The sequence below is a fragment of the Kwoniella botswanensis genome, chromosome 1 (assembly GCF_036426115.1).
Source record: "Kwoniella botswanensis chromosome 1, complete sequence".
Lineage (NCBI taxonomy): Eukaryota > Fungi > Basidiomycota > Tremellomycetes > Tremellales > Cryptococcaceae > Kwoniella > Kwoniella botswanensis.
Genome location: NC_088599.1, coordinates 10,262,493 through 10,282,956, shown reverse-complemented (window position 1 = coordinate 10,282,956; position 20,464 = coordinate 10,262,493). Strand labels below are relative to the sequence as shown.

General features: G+C 45.0%; 6 protein-coding genes across 6 annotated transcripts; 4 read left to right on the top strand and 2 right to left on the bottom strand.

Annotated features, from left to right (window-relative positions):
- Positions 1-131: 131 nt before the first annotated feature.
- Positions 132-2,725, top strand: L199_003885 (uncharacterized protein; the record flags this gene model as incomplete). The annotated part of the gene is made up of 3 exons (XM_064889613.1): positions 132-182; positions 265-614; positions 679-2,725. 3 exons carry the CDS (start codon positions 132-134, stop codon positions 2,723-2,725), a joined length of 2,448 nt encoding a protein of 815 aa, XP_064745685.1.
- A 459-nt stretch (positions 2,726-3,184) lies between these two features.
- Positions 3,185-4,864, bottom strand: L199_003884 (uncharacterized protein; the record flags this gene model as incomplete). Its single annotated transcript, XM_064889612.1, has 9 exons — positions 3,185-3,496; positions 3,627-3,785; positions 3,892-4,015; positions 4,087-4,109; positions 4,208-4,443; positions 4,508-4,537; positions 4,617-4,667; positions 4,728-4,764; positions 4,826-4,864. The coding sequence occupies 9 exons, from the start codon at positions 4,862-4,864 to the stop codon at positions 3,185-3,187; spliced, it is 1,011 nt and encodes a 336-aa protein (XP_064745684.1).
- Positions 4,865-5,404: 540 nt separating this feature from the next.
- On the top strand, positions 5,405-8,732 carry L199_003883 (uncharacterized protein; the record flags this gene model as incomplete). Its single annotated transcript, XM_064889611.1, has 5 exons — positions 5,405-5,540; positions 5,652-6,602; positions 6,666-6,758; positions 6,816-6,891; positions 6,977-8,732. The coding sequence occupies 5 exons, from the start codon at positions 5,405-5,407 to the stop codon at positions 8,730-8,732; spliced, it is 3,012 nt and encodes a 1,003-aa protein (XP_064745683.1).
- Positions 8,733-9,351: 619 nt separating this feature from the next.
- L199_003882 (uncharacterized protein) lies at positions 9,352-13,983 on the top strand (the record flags this gene model as incomplete). Its single annotated transcript, XM_064889610.1, has 6 exons — positions 9,352-10,866; positions 10,930-12,057; positions 12,118-13,556; positions 13,619-13,688; positions 13,764-13,805; positions 13,888-13,983. 6 exons carry the CDS (start codon positions 9,352-9,354, stop codon positions 13,981-13,983), a joined length of 4,290 nt encoding a protein of 1,429 aa, XP_064745682.1.
- Positions 13,984-15,082: 1,099 nt separating this feature from the next.
- L199_003881 (uncharacterized protein) lies at positions 15,083-17,805 on the top strand (the record flags this gene model as incomplete). The annotated part of the gene is made up of 4 exons (XM_064889609.1): positions 15,083-15,577; positions 15,702-16,797; positions 16,877-17,397; positions 17,470-17,805. 4 exons carry the CDS (start codon positions 15,083-15,085, stop codon positions 17,803-17,805), a joined length of 2,448 nt encoding a protein of 815 aa, XP_064745681.1.
- Positions 17,806-18,363: 558 nt separating this feature from the next.
- L199_003880 (uncharacterized protein) lies at positions 18,364-20,139 on the bottom strand (the record flags this gene model as incomplete). The annotated part of the gene is made up of 6 exons (XM_064889608.1): positions 18,364-18,537; positions 18,632-18,718; positions 18,821-18,967; positions 19,135-19,381; positions 19,569-19,798; positions 19,894-20,139. 6 exons carry the CDS (start codon positions 20,137-20,139, stop codon positions 18,364-18,366), a joined length of 1,131 nt encoding a protein of 376 aa, XP_064745680.1.
- Between the last annotated feature and the right edge of the window lie 325 nt (positions 20,140-20,464).

Below are 20,464 nucleotides of genomic sequence, written 5' to 3'. Positions count from 1 at the left end.
CCATTATTTCATGTTACAAGACGCGATATAACCTAAACTAAATATTTCAGCTGATCAACCGAAATGTCCGACTTTTTATAAATCCCTTCGCTTTACCCCTTCTGTCCTTCTCAGACGCAACTATGACCGAGATGAAGACGGAAGAACATATAGATCCAGGATCCTTGGCTGCTGTACTAGCTGTGAGCTACGTCTGACATCTACCGATAGGAAATGCACGTTGACAAACAACATCATCCTTTCCTCCCTTTCCTCTGCGTTTAGGCTGATTATCCGTTAATCGACCCACCACTAATCCTAGCGATCCTATCAGACTACCCTTCATCCGAATTGCAGTCCAAATTACCAGAGATCAAAGATCAATTGGGTATACTGGAAGCTACTCTCGTACCTGATCCTGATATCCCTTCTGAATTTGCTGAAAGCTGGGCAGGAACGGACAGCACCAGTCAAAGCGGGATCGACGACCTGTCGAACAGGCTAAGTAGTCTTAGCACTACCAATATCAATGAGTTCGGGAGTACGAATACAAGTGCGACTACTTGGAGTGAATCGGATGGTACGGAAGGATATGGAGATGAAGTCGATTTGCTGAAATCGCTTTTCCCTTCAACGTGAGTTGTTCGAAATGCTTGCTTGGAATGTCACAGGTTGATTGAGTCTGTTTCTATTGTCCAGTCCGGAATTGGAACTCACTTCGGTACTGCACTCTTACCCTATTCTACAAGATGCCATAGACCACTTACTATCCCTCGAATTGATTCGCCATGTGGAAGAAGAAGGACATTGGCCAGAAGATGAACAAGATGTCAAAGTACTTTCGGAACCTGAACCGGAACCTGAATCTGCTGTCGAGGAATGGGAATCTACTCAATCAAAAAAGTCAAAAGCAAGATCGAAATCAAAATCAAAACCATCTTCCAGAGCATCTTCCAAGCCACCTTCAATCGAATCTCCACCCGTCGTCACCTCTTCACCCAAATTTGATTACATCGCCTTTGCTCTACCATCTGGATCACATTCTCGATCATCCACTAACGGCGGTTCCATTTCCGGGTCCAATCCCGTTTCTACGAAGAAGTCCAAGAAGAGGAAGGATACAATCACCATCCCTATAGTCGATACACTCCAGCGTAAACCTACACCGACTCCTTCCGCCAGATCTCGAACATCGACCGCTCCAACCAGTAGATCATCTTCACCTAGCAGATTCGAAATCAGATCGGTACCAGCGAATAATCCTTGGCATACTGTCACATCCTTATCATCATACTTATCTGATCTTCTATCTCAACCTTCTACCCATTTCTCATCTTATCTTCATTCACCAAATTACCATTCGACCTATTCTGCTGTTTTAGCTTCACTCGCTAAGCTACCTGCTCATCCTACCAAGACTGACTCGTCTTCTCGGATGATCCTAGAAGATATATATGCCTCGATGTTTGAAGATAGGGAAGAAGGCTTGATGAAGAGGGATTTGGAGATTTGCGTACACGCAGCAGGGGAAGATATAGCTACTGTCATGGATCTAATGGATTTGTTGAAAGACATTTCAGATTGGTCAAGTGACGATCATCATCGAAACAATGATGGTTTCTTCGATCCCACAGATCAACCTGATTACAAGATCAATACCGACTCTACACCCTTGCCATCTACATCAAAACCTCAAACTGTCACTTTGAATCTATCTCCTGTTCAAGCTATCGATATGGCTCGATCGACCTCTGCTACATCCACTATATCCAATAGATCATTAGATGAACATGCTATTTCCACTGCAAAATCGAGTCTACCAGGAAAGATGACTCGACCTGAGAAAAAGGTGAGACCAGCCAAAGTGAAAGAAGAACCGTTATTTGGAGGAGCTATAAGAGAAGCTAAGATCAGGGAAGTACCAGGATCGAAAACTAGTTTATCTTCTTTGAATAGTCCGATGGTATTGGACGCTCATGAGATATTCTCGCCGATTGGATCTGCTCCCTCGTCTCCCAAATTAGGTAATAGGCAGTTGGGTGGTAGTGGGAAACAAATTCATCCTCAAAACTGGCGTACTGTTACGAACTCTACACCACACTCACGGTCGCAATCTCAATCCGCTTCTTTCCGTCCGGAGAGAAAAATGACATATGAAGAATGTATGGCCAACGCTCAGCTCGAAAGAGCAAGGAGGGAAACTGTCATTCGAGCTGCTGGGAGAAACTTCCGACCAAATGTCAATGGAGTTGCGGGAGGTGGAAGAGCCGTTAAAGGAGTTATTGCTGGACATTATGCCTCTCAAGCTATGGAGGCTGCGAAGAGAGCCAGAGATTGGGAATTGAAAGCTGCTAGATTGAGAGTGAATTCGCAACTCCAAACTGGACTTCAACCACAAACATCCAATACTCATACGGCTAGTCATAATTATATTGAAAGAGGAAGAGATGGAGGGGTTGGTGGTAGAAATCAATCTATAGATTTACATAATCTAACAATTAACGAAGCTCTTACAATCGTCAATGAACAATTAGATCGATGGTGGAAAGTTGAGAAAGAAAGGAGATTGGAAAGGTGGAAGATCACTGAACAAGGTAGATTCATCATCATAACCGGAGTAGGTAGACATTCGATAAATAATAAAGGTGTGTTGGGACCGGCTGTATCGAATGATTTGGAAAGGAAAGGTTGGAAAGTTGACAGAGGTGATTCCGAGAGGGGTTATCTGGTCGTCAGAGGGAGATAACGAAGATTCATTTGAATTGGTGTTGTCGTTGTTAAGCTTGTTACAACCGGAGCTGGATCTGGATTTGCATTTGAATCAGGATCAGGTTCAGTGGTATTGACAAGAAACGGTTTGGTTACTCTTGTTAGATGGTCACAGCACGTTGATTTGGACAAAGGTATATCAATAGATTATGTTGTATAAATTCTTATCTTATCGTTATTCATTTCATCTTCTTTTTTCTCTCATCTACCGCACTATCTGCATTGTCTTTATGATCTCGTCGGATCTGATTGGATACTTATCATAATATAATTACTCATTTACTTGTTTCCATATATGCATACACATAATTGATATTGTGTGACTAGTTTCATGTGGTATCTTGCAAAACAGCCCATTCAAATGACTCCCCCAACCATATGATCGATATTTTCTTCAACGAAGGCAAGACTATCCAACAATTTAATTTAGTTAGAATTAAAAGTTCAAAGCTTTCCTAGCCATTTCCAAAACACCTTCAAAAGTCTCATTACCACCCGTAAACCCACTCGCATGAACGAACGTTCCCCCGGGGATCCCACTGATTTGGGATAATTTATCATCACGCATACCACACCATGGTTCAGGTAAGGATTTCCTATTGACGAAACTATCTGTTGATTCGGGTACACATTGAATACGCCATTTTGAACCTGGTGAGTCGGATTCAGGATATAACACGTAAAGGATCTTGGAAGAAGAAGGGAGATTGGATTCGAGGGAAAATAGGTGATCTTTCCATGGACATGACTATGACAACAATTGCAATGAGCTTTTAATTTTCTCCATATACTTGAGATTGAGATTGTTGATTCTGATCTTGATTATAAATTGGGTTTGGTTTTGGTTTTGGATAGTTGATTTGGTTTGATATATTTACCTTTTCAAATACTACGATTTGACCCGATTGATCGACCTCCAACCTCTTCTCTATAGCTTGTTTGACAACATCTCTAGCGGGTAACCAAGCAAATGCGAAATAATCTAATTGAGATAGGAATTCCTCTCCGGTTATTTTAGATGCTTGAGCGAATTTTTCCTATTTTCACCATCAACATCGGAACGAGGTCAGTAAATGCATCAGGCTGGAATGGCATGGCATGGCGCTTTGTATTTCGGTGTTCGGGCCAAGGACCAGAACTCACATCGTATATGGCATCTGTAGCTTCCTCGTTCCAATTTGGATTTAACCTCTTGACTCTTGAGCTCAAATCGGTACGTTGGGTGTATGATAAAGGGGATGAAGAGATGTTGACTCCGTTATCGATACTGAATTATTTGTTATTATTATCAGCTTGGGCTCGAAACTACACGTGAAGGATAGTAGGGCGATAACTTACCCATCAACCGATTCGATCATTTCCTATATAATCAAAAGAACGAATATCAGCGCGATGGAATTCCTCTTCTCTTGTGATGTATGGAATAAAGAGGACCTAATCCGAGTAAATCAATACTTACAGAATACAAGGTCAACCATAATGTCTCAACCTTTTCATCCTGCACATCAACACCCAGCCTCTTCGCAATGATCTCTTTACCGAAATGCTTGTAGACTAATCCAGCAGATGACAATTTGATCTTATCGAATCCACCTGATCCGAATACTTCTGTGAAACCCCTTTGATGGTGGTCGTATCGATGTTTCTCGGGGGAGTATACTCCTCCTACGTCCACTATGATATCAAGTGGTTCGACTAATAGAGGTAACCATCGATGTAAGTTCTGCTATTGTACTATCGGGAGATCGCTAGTACATACGCTTAGCTGGGTCACGAGTCCTAACGAGGTCTATAACAATAATTCACCCCACGGGATCAGTAAACGGAGATGTGTATGTGGATGTTAGAACGGTACGAAGTGGACTCACCGGCATCCTTGAATTCATCGGTCAATCGAAGCATGAACACAGCAAGTGCCTCTAAGAGTGTCTCGTCAGCTAGACCTTTGAAAATCTGTTGATTTGAATATAGACACCTACCATCACAGTGGAATGTACCAGAGTGGGTACCGATTACCTACATCCCAAATGACTTGATCAACCACATTTTCCAATCGTAGTCAATCAACTCAACTCACTTTGGTGGACTTCATTCTCTTCGCGATGGGACTGGACATGAATGTTTTTGGGGTAGTGAATCGAGCTGTTGGGATCGTCCGGAATACAGATCTGTGAAGCATGCAGATACCTTTGCTGTTGATGTCAATGCTATGGTTCTGTTGATACTTTGACGAGACGTCTGTTCATCGGCCAATCATCCACTCTGCAATCCTCATCCTCATCTTGAGCTTTGGATTTCAACTTTTCGATATGATACAGGACAGTTACTGCATTCGGAAATCCAATTGGGTTGATACTTTCCCTACTTTCCCACGGTAATCCATCTTCATCACGCGTGTTTATAATTACGGTTGTCGGATCAATCCTGGTCCTACTCCCAGTCCCATTCCCATTCCCAGTTTGGTAAACTCATCATCATCATCCTCAGCTGCTTTCACCACTAGCGGCCTTATCTTACCATCATTCAATCAGCACTACTGCCTGCTCATCATCACCCTATCCCGTATCTCAGCCCTGCTTCGCTCGTCGACTCTACCGCTTGCCATCATATCCACCTACTCGCCCGACACCGCTCATAGCGGGAACCAATACCGAAAATGGATCATAGGCGTAGGACGTCAGTGACATCTACATCGACCATCCGCTCAGCCAGAGAATCATCCATGCAGGTGAAGAACCCCAGAAGTCCAAGTATAGGGAGTGCGACCCCTAAAATGGAGGATGAGGAAGATGGTGAGTGCGAAACGAAGCTGACCATCAATAGTCGAGCGATCCATGGGAGACTGTTCAGGATGATGCGAGAAAGAGAACATCGCTAAACAATATTGCTGATATCTCATATAGGTAAACCCAGACGTACTAGAGGACGTAATCCACTACCACCCACCACGGGACCGCTGTTCCCTCCTCTACCACCCAAACAGCCGAAAAATTCACCTAAAAACTCTCCTCAGGCTGCATCGCGTTCACCTGCAGTCCGTACACCCAGCGGTCTAGCCCCACCTCCCGACATCGTTCTTGGCCCTCCTACCGCAAGCAATGTCCTGCCTGCGGACAGTGCAGCATTAGAAGAGGATGCTATCTCAGCTAGATCGGTCAGTCCAGACGTACAACCAGAAGCAGAATCTGAACTGGAAAAAGTACCTGTACAAAGTCTATCCAATGCCAGTCTCACACCACCTCCACCAACAAGCGAAGATACCAATCCTGATCCTGATCCCGAACTTGAACCTGCAACGGACGTAAAGGAGCAGAATGAAGGGGAGGGGAAAGATGATTGGGAAGATTACAGACGTCATAGGACAGTTAGGGGTTTTGGAAATGTATCGGTCAAGGAAGAACCTGGTTTAGATGACAATGATATAGAGAATGCCAATGAAATTGGAAATGAGGAAGTAACACCAGTACATACTAGAAGTTACAAAAGAAATGGATTGAATATACCTCCTGGATCAGGTGAGAATACACCCTTGGCTACTACGCCTTTATCAAATACCGAAAGATCTGGTTCCGCATCTAGACAGACTAGAAAGAGGCGAGGTGAAGATGAATTGTTATTGGATGACCACCTCTTACCTGCTGAGATTAGACGTACGAGCTTCTCATCGAAGAAGCAGAAGAAAGAGAAAGATGAAGAGGAAGAACAGAAGGTGGAGGAACATGCGGTGGAAGTTGATGACGAGCCGGAAGAACAGGAGGAGGAACAAGAGGAAGAAGAGGAGGAGGAGGAGGAGGAAGAAGAGGAAGAAGAAGAAGAAGTCAAAGATGTTACTCGATGTGTATGTCACAAAGAAGGTGAGTCGAATGGTTTTATGAAGACCTCGTGAGCGGAACGACATGCTAACGGGGATACATCAGATATCGACGTAATGATGATTCAGTGTGATCAGTGTAATGTATGGCAGCATGGTGAATGTATGGGTATATGGGGTGACGATGAAGCACCAGATGGTGAGTCAACCGTGCTACCGTACTGCACATGTCATACTAAAACAAACTGTCTTACAGAATATTTTTGCGAGGAATGTAAGCCAGAAAGACATCAACCGTTACTGAAATGGATACGGCGGCTGGGAAGAAAATCGTGAGTAAATGTTGTTCCATTCGAGCGTCACCTCTCTCGTTCCTCCTAAATACCCAGCTGACCAAGCGTATCGGTAAACTCGTAGAGGAGGATTCGTACCGCCCTTACCTGAAAATCTGGAAAACCTACATAATGATCGGGATGACTACCCACCGTCCCAGTCGAAACGTTGGCCGGACGGACCATCTAAAGAGGCTCCCGAGCCAACACCTCCCCCCAAACCTTCATCTCGCTCGCATCACAAGAGACAAGCTACCAGTCCACATGTCGAGACTCAGGATGGACGAAGGAGTACTCGTGGGAGACAGCCTGCCCCCTCAATCACTCGGGACAAACCACCTTCAAGTTCAGGCAAAAATGATGCTATCAAATCCCTTACCGGTCGTAGAGTCAGAGGAATATCGTCTATATCGCCGGATCGAGATTCGAATTCACCACAACCTTTGTCTGCTAAAGAACCAAAGAGGAGAAGTACGATGAATTCTAGAGATGCAGCGTATGAGGAAGAGGTCAAAGCTGCTTTAGAAGCTAGCAGAGCGGAGATGCTGTCGCCTCCTCATGAAACGGATGAGGTCGCCCAGGCGGAAGAGAAGGAGAAGGAAAGGGGCGAGAAACGACGGAGAGATGACGAGGATGAAGCGGAAGATAAGGAAAGGACTAAAAAAGGGAAGAGGAAGCGAGACGAGGACGAAGGATCGGTCGAACCTGGCAATCTCAACAAACCTAAACATCCTAATCAATATACTTATCGCAAACCCCCTTCCACATTACCACAACAACCTCCAGCTGCTGCACCCTCTCCCGCTCGTAGGGTAGCTGCATCAACCCCTGTTCCTATAGCTCAACCAGCGCAACATGAACACGGCACACGACGTGCTGGAGCTCTGGCAGCTGCGCCCGTGGTATATCACCCTTTGACACCTGAATCGGCGAACCATCTCTCGTGGTTCTTACCTGATCATCTATCGGCTTTTGCGGATCTCTTACCCTCAACCAACCCCAATGCTTTAGAGGTACCTGCACCCAGAGTACTGAGCTATCTACCTAGAAATCATTATCACAATCAACGATATGGACCTTTCTCAGAGGAAAGGGATGAGAATGGGAAGCTTGTATTACCTGACGAACCTTCCGGAAGGGAAGTGGTGGGTGATCAGAGTACCGCACAGCTGGACCCACCTGCCAGACCACGGTATCCGGTGAAAAGGATAACCACGGCTGAGATGAAGAAGCGGGTAAGGAACGTATTGGAGTATGTGGGTAGGGTGCAGGTGGAGGAAGGTAAAAGGCAAGAAAGAGCCAGATTATTAGGGATCAAACTCACCAAAGTGAATTCTGCTGTTGTCGATGGAGACTTAGATGGAGATGTGAATATGGAAGAAGAACATCAACGACCTGAAGAGGAAGGGAAAAGGAGTTCGCCGATGCCGGAACAAACGAAATCGATGCAGTTGATGGATGAACTTACTCAAGATTTAATCAATTTCCAAGAATCATTCAATTCGAGTGGAAATGGGAATGGGTATGCTTCACCCATGCCCTTGACGACCTCGACCTTCAGTAATGGTAATGGAGGCATCAACAGTGTACCACCTACGCCTACTTTACCAAATGATCGGACGGTATCTGAAGTACCCGTACCCACCACGGCAGTACCGTCTGAAGCCACAACTGAGACTGAAGCTGAACTCAGCGAGAAGGATGTACTGAAGCAAGGAGAAGGTATGGATGTTTACCGACAGGGTATCGTCAGTACTGTCATTACCACCGAGGAGGAGAAAGATGCCGCTGAGAAGGTGGGCGAGATACTGGCTCAAGCTGAGGAAGGGATCGAAGCTTAGTTTTTTGGGAAAGTGTATATCTCACTTTGAATTTGAGGGACATTTCAATTACCTTTTTATTTGCCATGTATGCTTGTTTCTTCTGTTCTTGTATGATCTGGAGTGAGATTTTATCTATCATATCTATCATATCTATCATATCGTACTATATGAGATGTATTTTGTTGTGATACGTGTATAGGTTTTGGTTCCGTGATAGGTATCGTTTGATTTGCCACTGTAAGAATGTAAGAACAGGAAGGGGGCGTAGATAGTGAAATGTCCGTGCACGCGATTCATCATGTCATATCGCTCACTCTGTTTGGAAAAAAAGGAAAAACATCCATCCCATCATACATATATCCATCCGATAGCCATTCACATCGACAGATAACCTTAGCCATACAGTCACTTCTCGCCTCTGTAGCCGAAACGCACAAGAGCAGGGAGGTATCCGTGTCATCGCAAATACGCTGTCTTGCCTCTCTCCTTTTCTCCTTGTCAGGTCAACCTAAACTCAACGCGTGGTCAATCTGATCGACAGACATCAGACACCTTGCACTCACCTTCTTCCAGGGCATACCCTCATTTCTGGCATCCGCTTCGCATGGTCGCTACATCATAGACACGAGCCGACATAATGGCTCCTCCTCCTCATTTACCTCCGCGGCCATCTTCATCTTCATCCAGCAATGTACCGGCATTCTCAGCACCTTCCGGCCCAAGGATCCCACCCACCGGACCAAAAGCTCTGAGAGTCAAACAACCCCCGTCTGGACCTGCTGGAGGGTTGAATCCGAGGCATGAGAAGATTTCATTTGCGTTCCCTCAATCTCAATCTTCAGTGGTGTCGCAAAATGGTGTGTCCAGCTCAGATGCTATCGCTGGACCTTCCCGTGCCAGACTCAATAGTCTGGAAAACAAAACATCCGCCTCATCTTCTCCAATCAATGGGATATCTACTCCCCGTATAAATGGGATAGGCGAATCAAGTAGATACACTCCTTCTCCCACCTCTGGTGTCAACTCACCTAAAACACCCTTCCGTTTCAATGTCCCTTCTGGGTCTGCACCTAATCGGAAACCGTCTTCCACACCCAGTTTGAGCCAATTCCCTTCATCAACCAGTATAGCAAGCTCATCTAGTAATACTATATCTGAATTACCTAAACGACCGCCGACATCACCCAAGAAACGACATAACAAGTCACTTTCAGGTGGACAACATAATTCAGAAGAGGATAATAGTTATAGAGCCAACTTTTTACCTACGGATGAACATACACGGGCTAAAGTATCGATATCATTTGGAGGCGTCGGTGTAAGCAATGGGATGATCAAGAGACCTAGACCACCTCATATGGATTTTGAAAAATCAAGTCCGGCTGGTACACCCCCTCCCCCTCCTCCTCCGCCGCCTCCAGATGGTAGACCTCCTACACCACCGTTACCTCCTGGATCGGGACCACCTTCCCCTCCGCCTTTACTAGAAGAAGAAGAAGAAGAAAAGGAGGATTTTAGACCACCAACTCCTCCCCCAGATGACGATCATTTGCCTCCTCCACCACCGTCACCTCCCACACAGGCACCTCCACCACCGCCCTCTGCACCTCGTTCATTCTTTTCTTCCCCTTCTTCTCGTATACACTCTTCTGCCTTTGTGCCACCACCTCCCCCACCTCCTTCAATCAATGATCGACCACCTTCACCACCACCTATAGAACCTTCTTCCCCTCCTCCACCTGCTCCGCCATCACCTGGACCAATGTCTACGAACGCACCTCCTTCCTTCCACTTCAGAGATCTGTCTATACGGCCTAAATCGCCTTCTGGGGAAGCTGGAGCTGACAACGATGATGGAGATGTGGGAGATGTGAATATGGAACCTGAAGAATCTGCTCAAATCCCACCACCACCCCCGAGAACTCCCACACCCCCCTATGTTCCGCCTCCATACGTTCCTCCAGCCTGCGTTAAACCCAGACCTGGGATCGGTAGTTTCCTCAATGTCAAAGGAAAAGAACGGTACGATGGGATTGAGAATGGTCAGGCTGTGGAAGTATTCGATCCTAGAGCGAAAATATCAAGAGAACAGCTTAACAAGGGTAGGGGCACTAGGAAATGCCGTACTTCTTTCTACGAGGTGGATTATGAGGTGAGCTGAGCTGACATTATTTTCAGTATACGATCAGATGAGCTGACATCATATCATTTTCAGTGGGATGATTGTTCCACAGGACCAAGACCACCACCACCACCTGCAGCGGTACTAATCACTGGTCTTAGTCCTCTGACGACCACCGAACAGATCAGTAAATTCCTTCGACCACATGGTAGGATAAAGGACATAGACGCTAAGATGGATACTAAATCGGGTATGCAGCTCGGTATATGTTGGGTCAAATTCGACGGACCACCTCATGGAAGAACGGGCACAGCTCATGATGTAGCTTGTCAGGTGGTTAGGATCTGCGATGGACAGAGGATCAGCTTGAATGCTGATGAGAAGATAAAAGTGGTCTTAGATGGAAGAGGGCTTAGAACTCAACAAGCAGTAAAAGATGAGATGACTAGAAGGTATCCTCCCAAACCCAAAGTAGTACCTAAACCTGCTATACCTGTATCTACACCTTCGCTCATCCCCCCCACAGCAGCAGGGACGAGTACACCTTCTTCGGCAGGTGCACAAACTCCTCGCGCCGATTCGTCTATCTCCAGAAATATTCCTTCTATCCCCAAACCTCTCACTGGATCGCTCCCTTCCAGACCTTACATCCGACCGCCACCTACTCAACCTGCCAACTTCCAAATTAGCTTACCTTCCCGACCAGGTTCACTCCCTTCTCGACCACTACTACCACCTCACTCTACAATGTTACCTTCTCGGCCCCTCGGACTACCCGCTCGACCAGAGACAGTCCAGCACCTCGCATCGTCCTTTACCGCAGCTCCGTTCTCCCGTCATACCACCTCAGCAGACCAAAACCGTTCCAAGAGATATGATCAGTCAGACTCTTACACGCCAAGTACAAGACGAGCTCCTTCAAGATCGAGATCGAGGACCCCGTATTCGGATTATTCTTCAGATTTCACTTCGGACAGTGAAGATGATCATGCTAGACCTGCGTATAGATCTCGCGACAGGTCGCCTTATGGTCGAAGGAGAGTGAATGGAAGGGTTGCACCTCAACCGACGAAAGAAGATGAAAAGGCTATGGAGAGGATGAAAGAGGATTTGCTGAAGAATGGTATGGCTCATGTTTTTATCGATTCGAAGGCTCTTCCCCCTGAGCGAGAATATGAGAATCGCCTGAAAGATCATTTCAAAGCTTTCAAACCTTCTCAGGTGAGTCGATCTGATTGACTCAGGACTTATCAAGCTGATCGTGCTTTATTCCTTTATCAGATACTGTATAATCACAGTGGATGGTATATACTCTTCTCAGATAATACCGCGGCTTATCGTGCTCAACGAGTCCTCGATACTACCGCCATAGGAGGACATCGTTTGACTCTAGTCGTCAAAGCTCCTCCTTCAGCCAACAAGAAAGCTGACGACGAGAGACCTGCAGTGATAGCTGTCGGTGAGGCTAATGTCGAGAAAGGTACCTGGAAATACTTAACTATCACCAAGAAGAATCGACCTGCTCCGACTGCTACGCCGACTGGACCTAAAGCGGATAGACTTAAAGAGGTTCAGAAGATCAGGTCGAGGATGATCGAGTCGGATGAGAGTAGTGATGAAGAAGAGGACATACCGTTGATAAAACCTCGGAAGAGAGTACCGTCTTTCTCATCCGCTTCTTCCCTCTCAGATGATGAGTTGCTTGCTTCTCGCAAACCTGCTAAACCGGCTGTTGAGAAGGATGAGATGGCCATGGATGTAGACGAGGAATCTATATCACCTGCACCTCCTCTCCCTGCTGATAAAGCTTCGATCGGTGAGATGCAAAAGGAGAAAACTGAAGAAGAAACACCCATTGCGAAGGGGAAGAAACGACCTGCCAAAGCTAAAATCGCGAAGAAGAGCAAAAAAGCAAGACTCGATTCACCGGTCACCACCATCGACGAATCCATCGTCGGGATCCTTCCTCCACCTGAACCTGAAGTGGCGGAAATTACGCTTGATCAAGAACCTTCCGCTGGAGGGGAAGGGGAAGTCAAAGTAGCTAAGAAGACTGGTGGGAAGAAGAAAGGACCTAAATCTGACTTTGAGAAATTCATTGGATCTTCCATTGTTGATGAGGAAGATGCCTATTGGCTTGGTCGAGCTTTGGCAGCTGCCAAGGAGGGTTTAGAACCTACATTCGCAGATGATGCCAAGGCAGAGGAAGAGGTATTGCTAGATACTGCTCATCCATTATATCATACCTCTGGATCATGGCGCGCAGAGGGACACAAGAAGGTCGCACCCGCTTCGAAATCAACTTATCTACCACAGCGTAACAAAGCTACTACTGCCGCTGCTGAGGATTCATCGTCATCCTTGGCTGGAGCTGGAATCACGACGGGTAGAACAGCAAGATTGGCAGGTAGAGATCAGAATAGACAAACTCAGTCATCTTCCATCAATGTGACCGACTCGGAACTATTCGCTTTTAACCAATTGCGTATACGTAAGAAACAACTTCGTTTCGCCCGGTCGGCGATAGAGGGATATGGTCTGTATGCGATGGAGATGATCCATCAAGGTGAGATGGTCTGCGAATACGTTGGGGAACTGTGTCGAGCGGCGATTGCAGATGTAAGGGAACAGAAGTATTTGAAACAAGGGATAGGATCGAGTTATTTGTTCAGGATTGATAATGATGTGGTTTGTGATGCGACTTTTAGAGGGAGTGTTAGGTGAGTTGATAAGTCTTCTGCCATATCCATTATCTCCCGCTGTGCTAATGGGATGATCGTAGTCGACTTATCAACCATTCATGTGATCCTTCGGCTAATGCCAAGATCATCAAAGTTAATGGACAGTCCAAGGTGGGTTGGGTCTGTTCAGCTACATCGGCTGTGAATGTGTCAAATAGCTGATTCCCCACATTTCATATTATGTAGATTGTCATTTACGCTGAAAGGACCTTGTATCCAGGAGAAGAGGTGAGTTGAACCGTATTCCTTACACACAAGTAATAGAGTGCGATTTGCTGATAATTCTCCTTTTTTGTTTGCGTTCGTTTAGATCCTATACGATTATAAATTCCCCTTGGAATCTGATCCAGCGTTGAGAGTACCTTGCTTGTGTGGTGCCGCAACCTGTCGAGGATGGTTGAATTGATTGTATAAATTACAATTACATAGATATGAGTTTCCCTCCTACATAAAGCGTTATATAAATCATTCTTAATCTACATTGTTATGTCCAATTTTTCTCTCATGGTCATATCTTCATACCTTGCATGCATCTTCCTCATCAAGTTGTAGCACAATACTCGTGACCATGTGAGCATGGTAAGATACAATAGATCGGGTTTATGGTCCGAAACCTTTTTGCTTTATCTGATATGACACCGTCTAATTTGGATCCGTTCTATTGGTCAGAGTCGGGAGGATTCGCAGGTATCTTCAAGTTCATTAGCCAATAACGCAACTGTTAAAGTGTGTACTTTGGATTTGAATCAGGGGTTGGGGGGGATTGAGGAGGAGCGAGCCGAGTGGGTTTACTTATCAGATAAACGGAATATATGGGGTGTGATCCTAACTAAAGGGACTAGCTTACGAGTACCCTGAATGGGTAAACATCCTCTCCTCAGCTGCGAGTACTCTTTAGATTCCTTTTTTCACACCTCTTTCTCTTGTCATGTCGGCCGATATCTCATTCATCTACACCACACTCATAGCATAGCATAGCGCCATAGTCGCATGCGAGACAAGTGAGTCAACCCAATCAAGATCCATGGGTCCATCGCATCATTCTGCACAAATCATCACACTGTAAATTACATCGTTTCATACATTATATTCGATCAACCTCCTTCTTATCGGCCGATCAATTAGAGAACCAAGAGCGCGGCACTCACCAATCACAAAGGGATCAAGCGCTATCTGATTAGACAAGAGGCAAAATTTTGCCATCGTGGAGTACTCTAGTACCGTAATGGAAGTTACTGTATTCCAGGACCTGCCTTACTCATACGCAGGAAGCCAAGCGATCTTGACCCGAATCAGTTTACTGGTACTTTCCATTGGACACCACTGCTGTAATCGTACTATCTATCCATTCATTCATTCAATCATATCTCTATACACTATATCCCTTCACTACCTCTTTGTACTGCGAAAAAGTGGTTGGGTCCGCTATCTCCATCATCTGTCCACATCATCTAGTCCGACCATAACAAGGGTCTAACAAACCAACGCAGCAGACAGTCTGGGAAATGTCAGTCGCCATCCCTCAACCTAGGCCTACACCCACTTCATCCTCTTCCACCTCTTCACTCGCCACTCGTCCTACAATGTTACCTAGACAATCCACTCAAAATGCAAAAGTCCAACCTCGACCTGCGACGTCAATCAGTCAACGACCAATGATACCTAAACCGTCTTCCTCCTCCTCCTCTTCTTCTAGACCACCTATAAACCCTTCGACTTCATCATCTGCCAAAATTCCTCTTCCATCAAAAGCAAACACTTCATCTGCACCATCTCCGTCCCCATCATCGGCTCGTCCAGCATTACCTTCCCGTACATCTTCGACTGTTTCTACACCTACTTCCACTTCCACCTCGACGGCAGCGGTAGCACCGCTCATGGTCGCTGGGAAAGATACTTCCTCTTCGGCCGGAAAGATATTTGCTAAGCCAAGTAAAGAATGGGTGTTACCTGAACGTGCAAAACCAGGCAGGAAAGTCAGTGTAGAGGAACCTGATAATGTGAGTCATCAATCCTGCGGTCATTCATTCCAAATCAACATATTATGTTGCATCACTTCTGCTTGACAAGTCGTCCTCGCCGTCGTAATCTGTTGTCAAGACTGATGTCTTGTCTATGCCATAGAAACGCCAATCCCAAAACCGACTTTCTCAAAGAGCTCATCGTGCCAGACGGACAGATTATATCCAAACGCTAGAAGAGCGATTACGACAATACGAAGCGAATGAGATCCATTCCAATGTTCGATTACAAGAGGTGGCCAGGGCACTGAAGACTGATAACGAAAGATTGAAGAATGAACTCAACAATATACAAAATAAGATGATAGAGTATAATAACGAGAGGAGCGTCTGGGAAATGGAGAAGAAATCTTTAGGTGTATTGGTCAATCAACTGAAAGTTGAAATCGAATCTCTGAAGAATAGCAAATCGATAGGAACGAATAATCCTTCAACGACTACTACGACGATTGTTAGAATGGAATTAGATCAAGACACGATAGATTCTTTGGTCCCTGGACCGAGTCCAGTCATACAGCGAAGACAATCGTTAACTCATACTCAGCGGAACTCTTACAGCAATCAATCGGTTACATTGCCCACAGCGTCGTCAACGTCGACCTCGAATGGTCAGAAGAGAGATTTGGTGGATTGTCCAATATGTCCTAATCCAGATCCTGATTGTCCATGTCAACAAGGATCACCCTCTACTTCAACTACCGTACGAAAAGATGTCACGTTGGTTCAACCTTCTACATGTGGATTATGTCATTCTACCGAAGAATGTTTGTGTAGAGTCGTAGTTGATCAAGAGGATATCAAACCTATCATCCCTCTTTCACCCAATACCATCTCGTCACCTACCAAATCGTTCAAATCGATAGATGATGGATGTGGATTATGTGCAGGAGGAGGATTCTGCGCTTGTAGAGCTGCGTCAGATACGCCAAGTAACCATTCGGGCTCATCGGGTATAACGAAGGCTATTTCAATAGCCAATTCCAACTCTTCTTCATCCCCTGCTACTAACGTCGTACGGGCGACTAGTTCGGCATCTGCCATTCCATTGAGATTGAAATCGAAATCTACAATCTCTGCCAATACCAAATCATCCATATGGACGTTGAACAACGTAACGACGACGACAACTTCACCAAAGAAGGAAGCTGTATGTACGGGTGATCCGGATAATTGTGATGCTTGTAGGAACGATTCGTTTGGTAAGTGCAACCTACTTTTCAACACTCATCTGTGCGAAGTAGAGGATGACCTTTGACTAATATCTGATTGTATTGACAGGTCGAGAGTTCTGTCAACACCTATTCGAAGATGCTCATCCAGATGCTACGGAGGGATTAGAAGGTGGTACAAGTGAGAAAAAGGGCTGCGGGAATTGTTCGGGTCCTAATGGATGTATGTCCATCAAATCTTTACTTTCACCAATTTCCAGCGAACAAGCACGAGCCGTACCTGAACCTGAACCTGGGCCATTAACCAATACAAAGAGATTAAGTACACCTCCAACAGCAGTATATGAGGAAGACCAAGATCCCAAGATACTCGCACCTCTTCAAATGGCATGTTGTGGAAATCCCGAACTGTGTGGAGGGAATCATGGACATAGTTCAGGATGTACTGGTGAGATCGTACTTGGTGGACTCAACTCGATACATGAAGATGATGAACACGGATCAGGTGGACCACTTGAATCCAATGCAACCAATGGATCCAGTGGACCTATGGTACATGTACATATTGAGAATGGACATGAACATGGACACGAGACGCTGAGGCCTGATCAAGCTTGGAAACAATTAAAGGTCAGTAGATTGGTTCACTTGATAAACCTTTATATACTCTCAACTAAACCGATGTTCGTTCTTCATTTATAGGCACATCCCAATGCCAAATTTGCATCTCTCGCACTATTAGCAGATGTAGTAGCTAGACGAACCAATGTTTTGGGTGGTTTCAACAACAACACACCTTCACCTTCACCCATGCCCCCTTCTCCCGTCTCTATAAATGCCAAACCTACAAGTTCGACCTCAGCTTCAGGTTCAGCTTCGTTGGGCCATGATCATATCCATAATAACAAGAAGAGAGGATTTGATATCGAGACTTCTGCTGTGCGAGAGGCGTTGAAGTATCTTGATAAAGCTACGCCTGTAGGTTCACCTGCACCTGAAGAAGGGGAGGAAAGAGATGGGAAAAGAAGGCGGATATAGATGGAGTTTTTTACTCATTACGTGAGATGATATGGCCGGGTTGATATACTTTGAGAGGAAAGATGTAAGATTCTTGTGTACGCAGATATTATTGATTAAGTGATAAACATGATATCAAAATCTTAGAGAAACTTGGTATATTTTATAAAGTACGTATAAGTGATTGGACGATACTTTGCATCTTTACAGAGAATATGCATACAATTCCCATGTATGAGAATGTCTTGTCTATCCTACAGGGTACCTCTGTTCTTGTTGGACTTCCATCTGGCTATTCACAACCTTCAATCGAATCTTCACAAAGTATATTTCACTTCCTTCGTTGATGTCGAGGAGACCATGCTGAGTCTCAATCTACCTCAACCAAAGTGAAACCTGTTATACATCATCAACGTATATCTACCTATTCCTCTATCCGTCTAAATTCGTGAAGAGATGCATTCTCATGACAGTTTCACGAAACTAAGTAACGTAAACCACAAACCATGAGAGATCAGTAAACATCACATCATAATGCACATGGACATGCACATGCACATGTGTGTATAGAGATCACACTCACGTAGCATCGATCTGTTTGATCTGAGGCAATGCCAAGATAATTTTCCGTCTATAACCTGCCATATCGTTCAATTGACATGGATTACCTTCTAGATAAACGGTCTCGAGGTTCGGAAGGGGTCGAAGTTGGTTATCTAACGATTGGAGATTGGGGATCTTGTTGTAACTTGCCTATGTCCATCATCACAATTAACAAACAGACAATTTAGTTCCAATACAAGACGTTGATTGATTTGGGATATCCCAAATTTGCATGTAAGCTCACCCAGAATTCCTCTAATTCACTGAGATGTGAAATACCTTCAATCTCCTCGATCATATTGTTGCCTATATCAAGGGTTTTCAATTTGGTCTGAAACGAAAACATTGGTTCAATAATCAGTTAAAGCGAACATAGTGATTTGCCAAATCCCAATGTATACGTAGATTTTTCATTAATGTTATGTTCACTCACGTTCTTCTCTAACCCTTCGATCTTGGTTAGACCATTATGTGATAGATACAGTTCTTCCAGATTCACCAACGCGTCCAGATTCTCCATCTTGGTTATCCTATTTGACTGGAGCGATAAGATTCGGAGTGAAGAGAAAGTCGAGAGGTTCTATGGGTAATCAAATAGTCGACATAGTCAGTTGAAACAAGAATTTTTTTACCTTATATCGATTTCCAGACTACTATATCTTGAGATTAGTCTGGTCTACACTCCTTGAATCTTCCTCTTCCCTTCCGTCATACGGAGTCCTCCTCTCAAGTACATATTCCACTCACCTCCAACGCCCTGATCTTATTTTTACCCAACCACAGTTCCTCCAATTTCCTCAAATTATCCAGATTCTCGATGGACCTTATCCTGTTCCCACCCAGTTCTATCGACGTGATTGTATCCTGACACCAATCCAATTCGCCAGGCTCAATGTGAGATATTTTGTTTTGTACGAGGTATAGGACGTTGAGTTTAGTTAATGAATGCAAGGAAGGGGGGTGTCGGAGATTGTTGAATGATAGATCTAGTGAACTAAGAGGTGGCAGTGGATCAGCTAATGAGTCGCACGAGCTGCCTGTGTGTATGACAGGGACTAAAGATGACACTAGTATGGATTGTGTACTTCAACAGCGAAAAACTCTGCGTAGAGTTTCGCCACCACTTTGTGAAGAGGATAAAATAGAGATTGATGCAGCGACAAAGCTCTCTTGACACTCACGTCAAGTTCCCACATCCCTTCAATTCTTCGTCCTCGACCCTACTTCCTAATCTATTATCATACAAATCCAGTTCCTCCAACTCGGTCAGACCCTCAAAGACACCGGACGGTAAAGGCGACGTAATTTCATTCTGTCTGAGACATAATCTTTTGAGATACTTTGAGAATCTGGGGATGTTCAATGGAGGTAAAGAGTTAGATTTGAGACGGAGATGTTGTAATTGCAGATCCTACCGAATGCAAATATATCGTAATGTCAGCTTAACGAAGAATTGAATGTATTTGGCATTTAGCACCAGAACCAGTGAGGTGAGGTTTGACTTACCTCTGTATCTTCCGGATAATCTTTCAGGAAATCACCATCATCACCTATCTCCTTCGCTTCGCCAGGTATACGCGGTGGTTCTTCATCGTCTTCAGGCTCGGAGTCGGAAGCTGGAAGGTGGACTATCTCGGTTGGGCCCAGTCTCGCTCGGGGTTTCTTGGGTGATGATGAACCATCTGTAGGGGATGTAGCCTCAGTTTGATTGTCTTGAGGAGGGATCTGTGGGTCGGATACTGAGTCTGGCATGGTGTCTGCCTATCGCTTAGTGTTTGAACAGATGAAGATGAAATGAAACAAGGTGCAAAAGAGAGATGTCAAGAGATGATCCGATGTGTCCACAAGACAACTCTCTTCCTTCCAATGGAAAGAAAGTGAAGGGGTTGATTAGCGGGATCAAATGGCTCATCAGAGGTATCAGAGCTGTTACTCAGTACAGTCACGATTACGACTCCGGGTTTCAAATGGGGAATTGCGAATGGGATCCAATTGCCGAATGCTGGGATTACCTTACCGCGCCGGTCATGCTGGCGATCGGATCGGTGATGTAATGGATGGATGGGTCTACCTATAT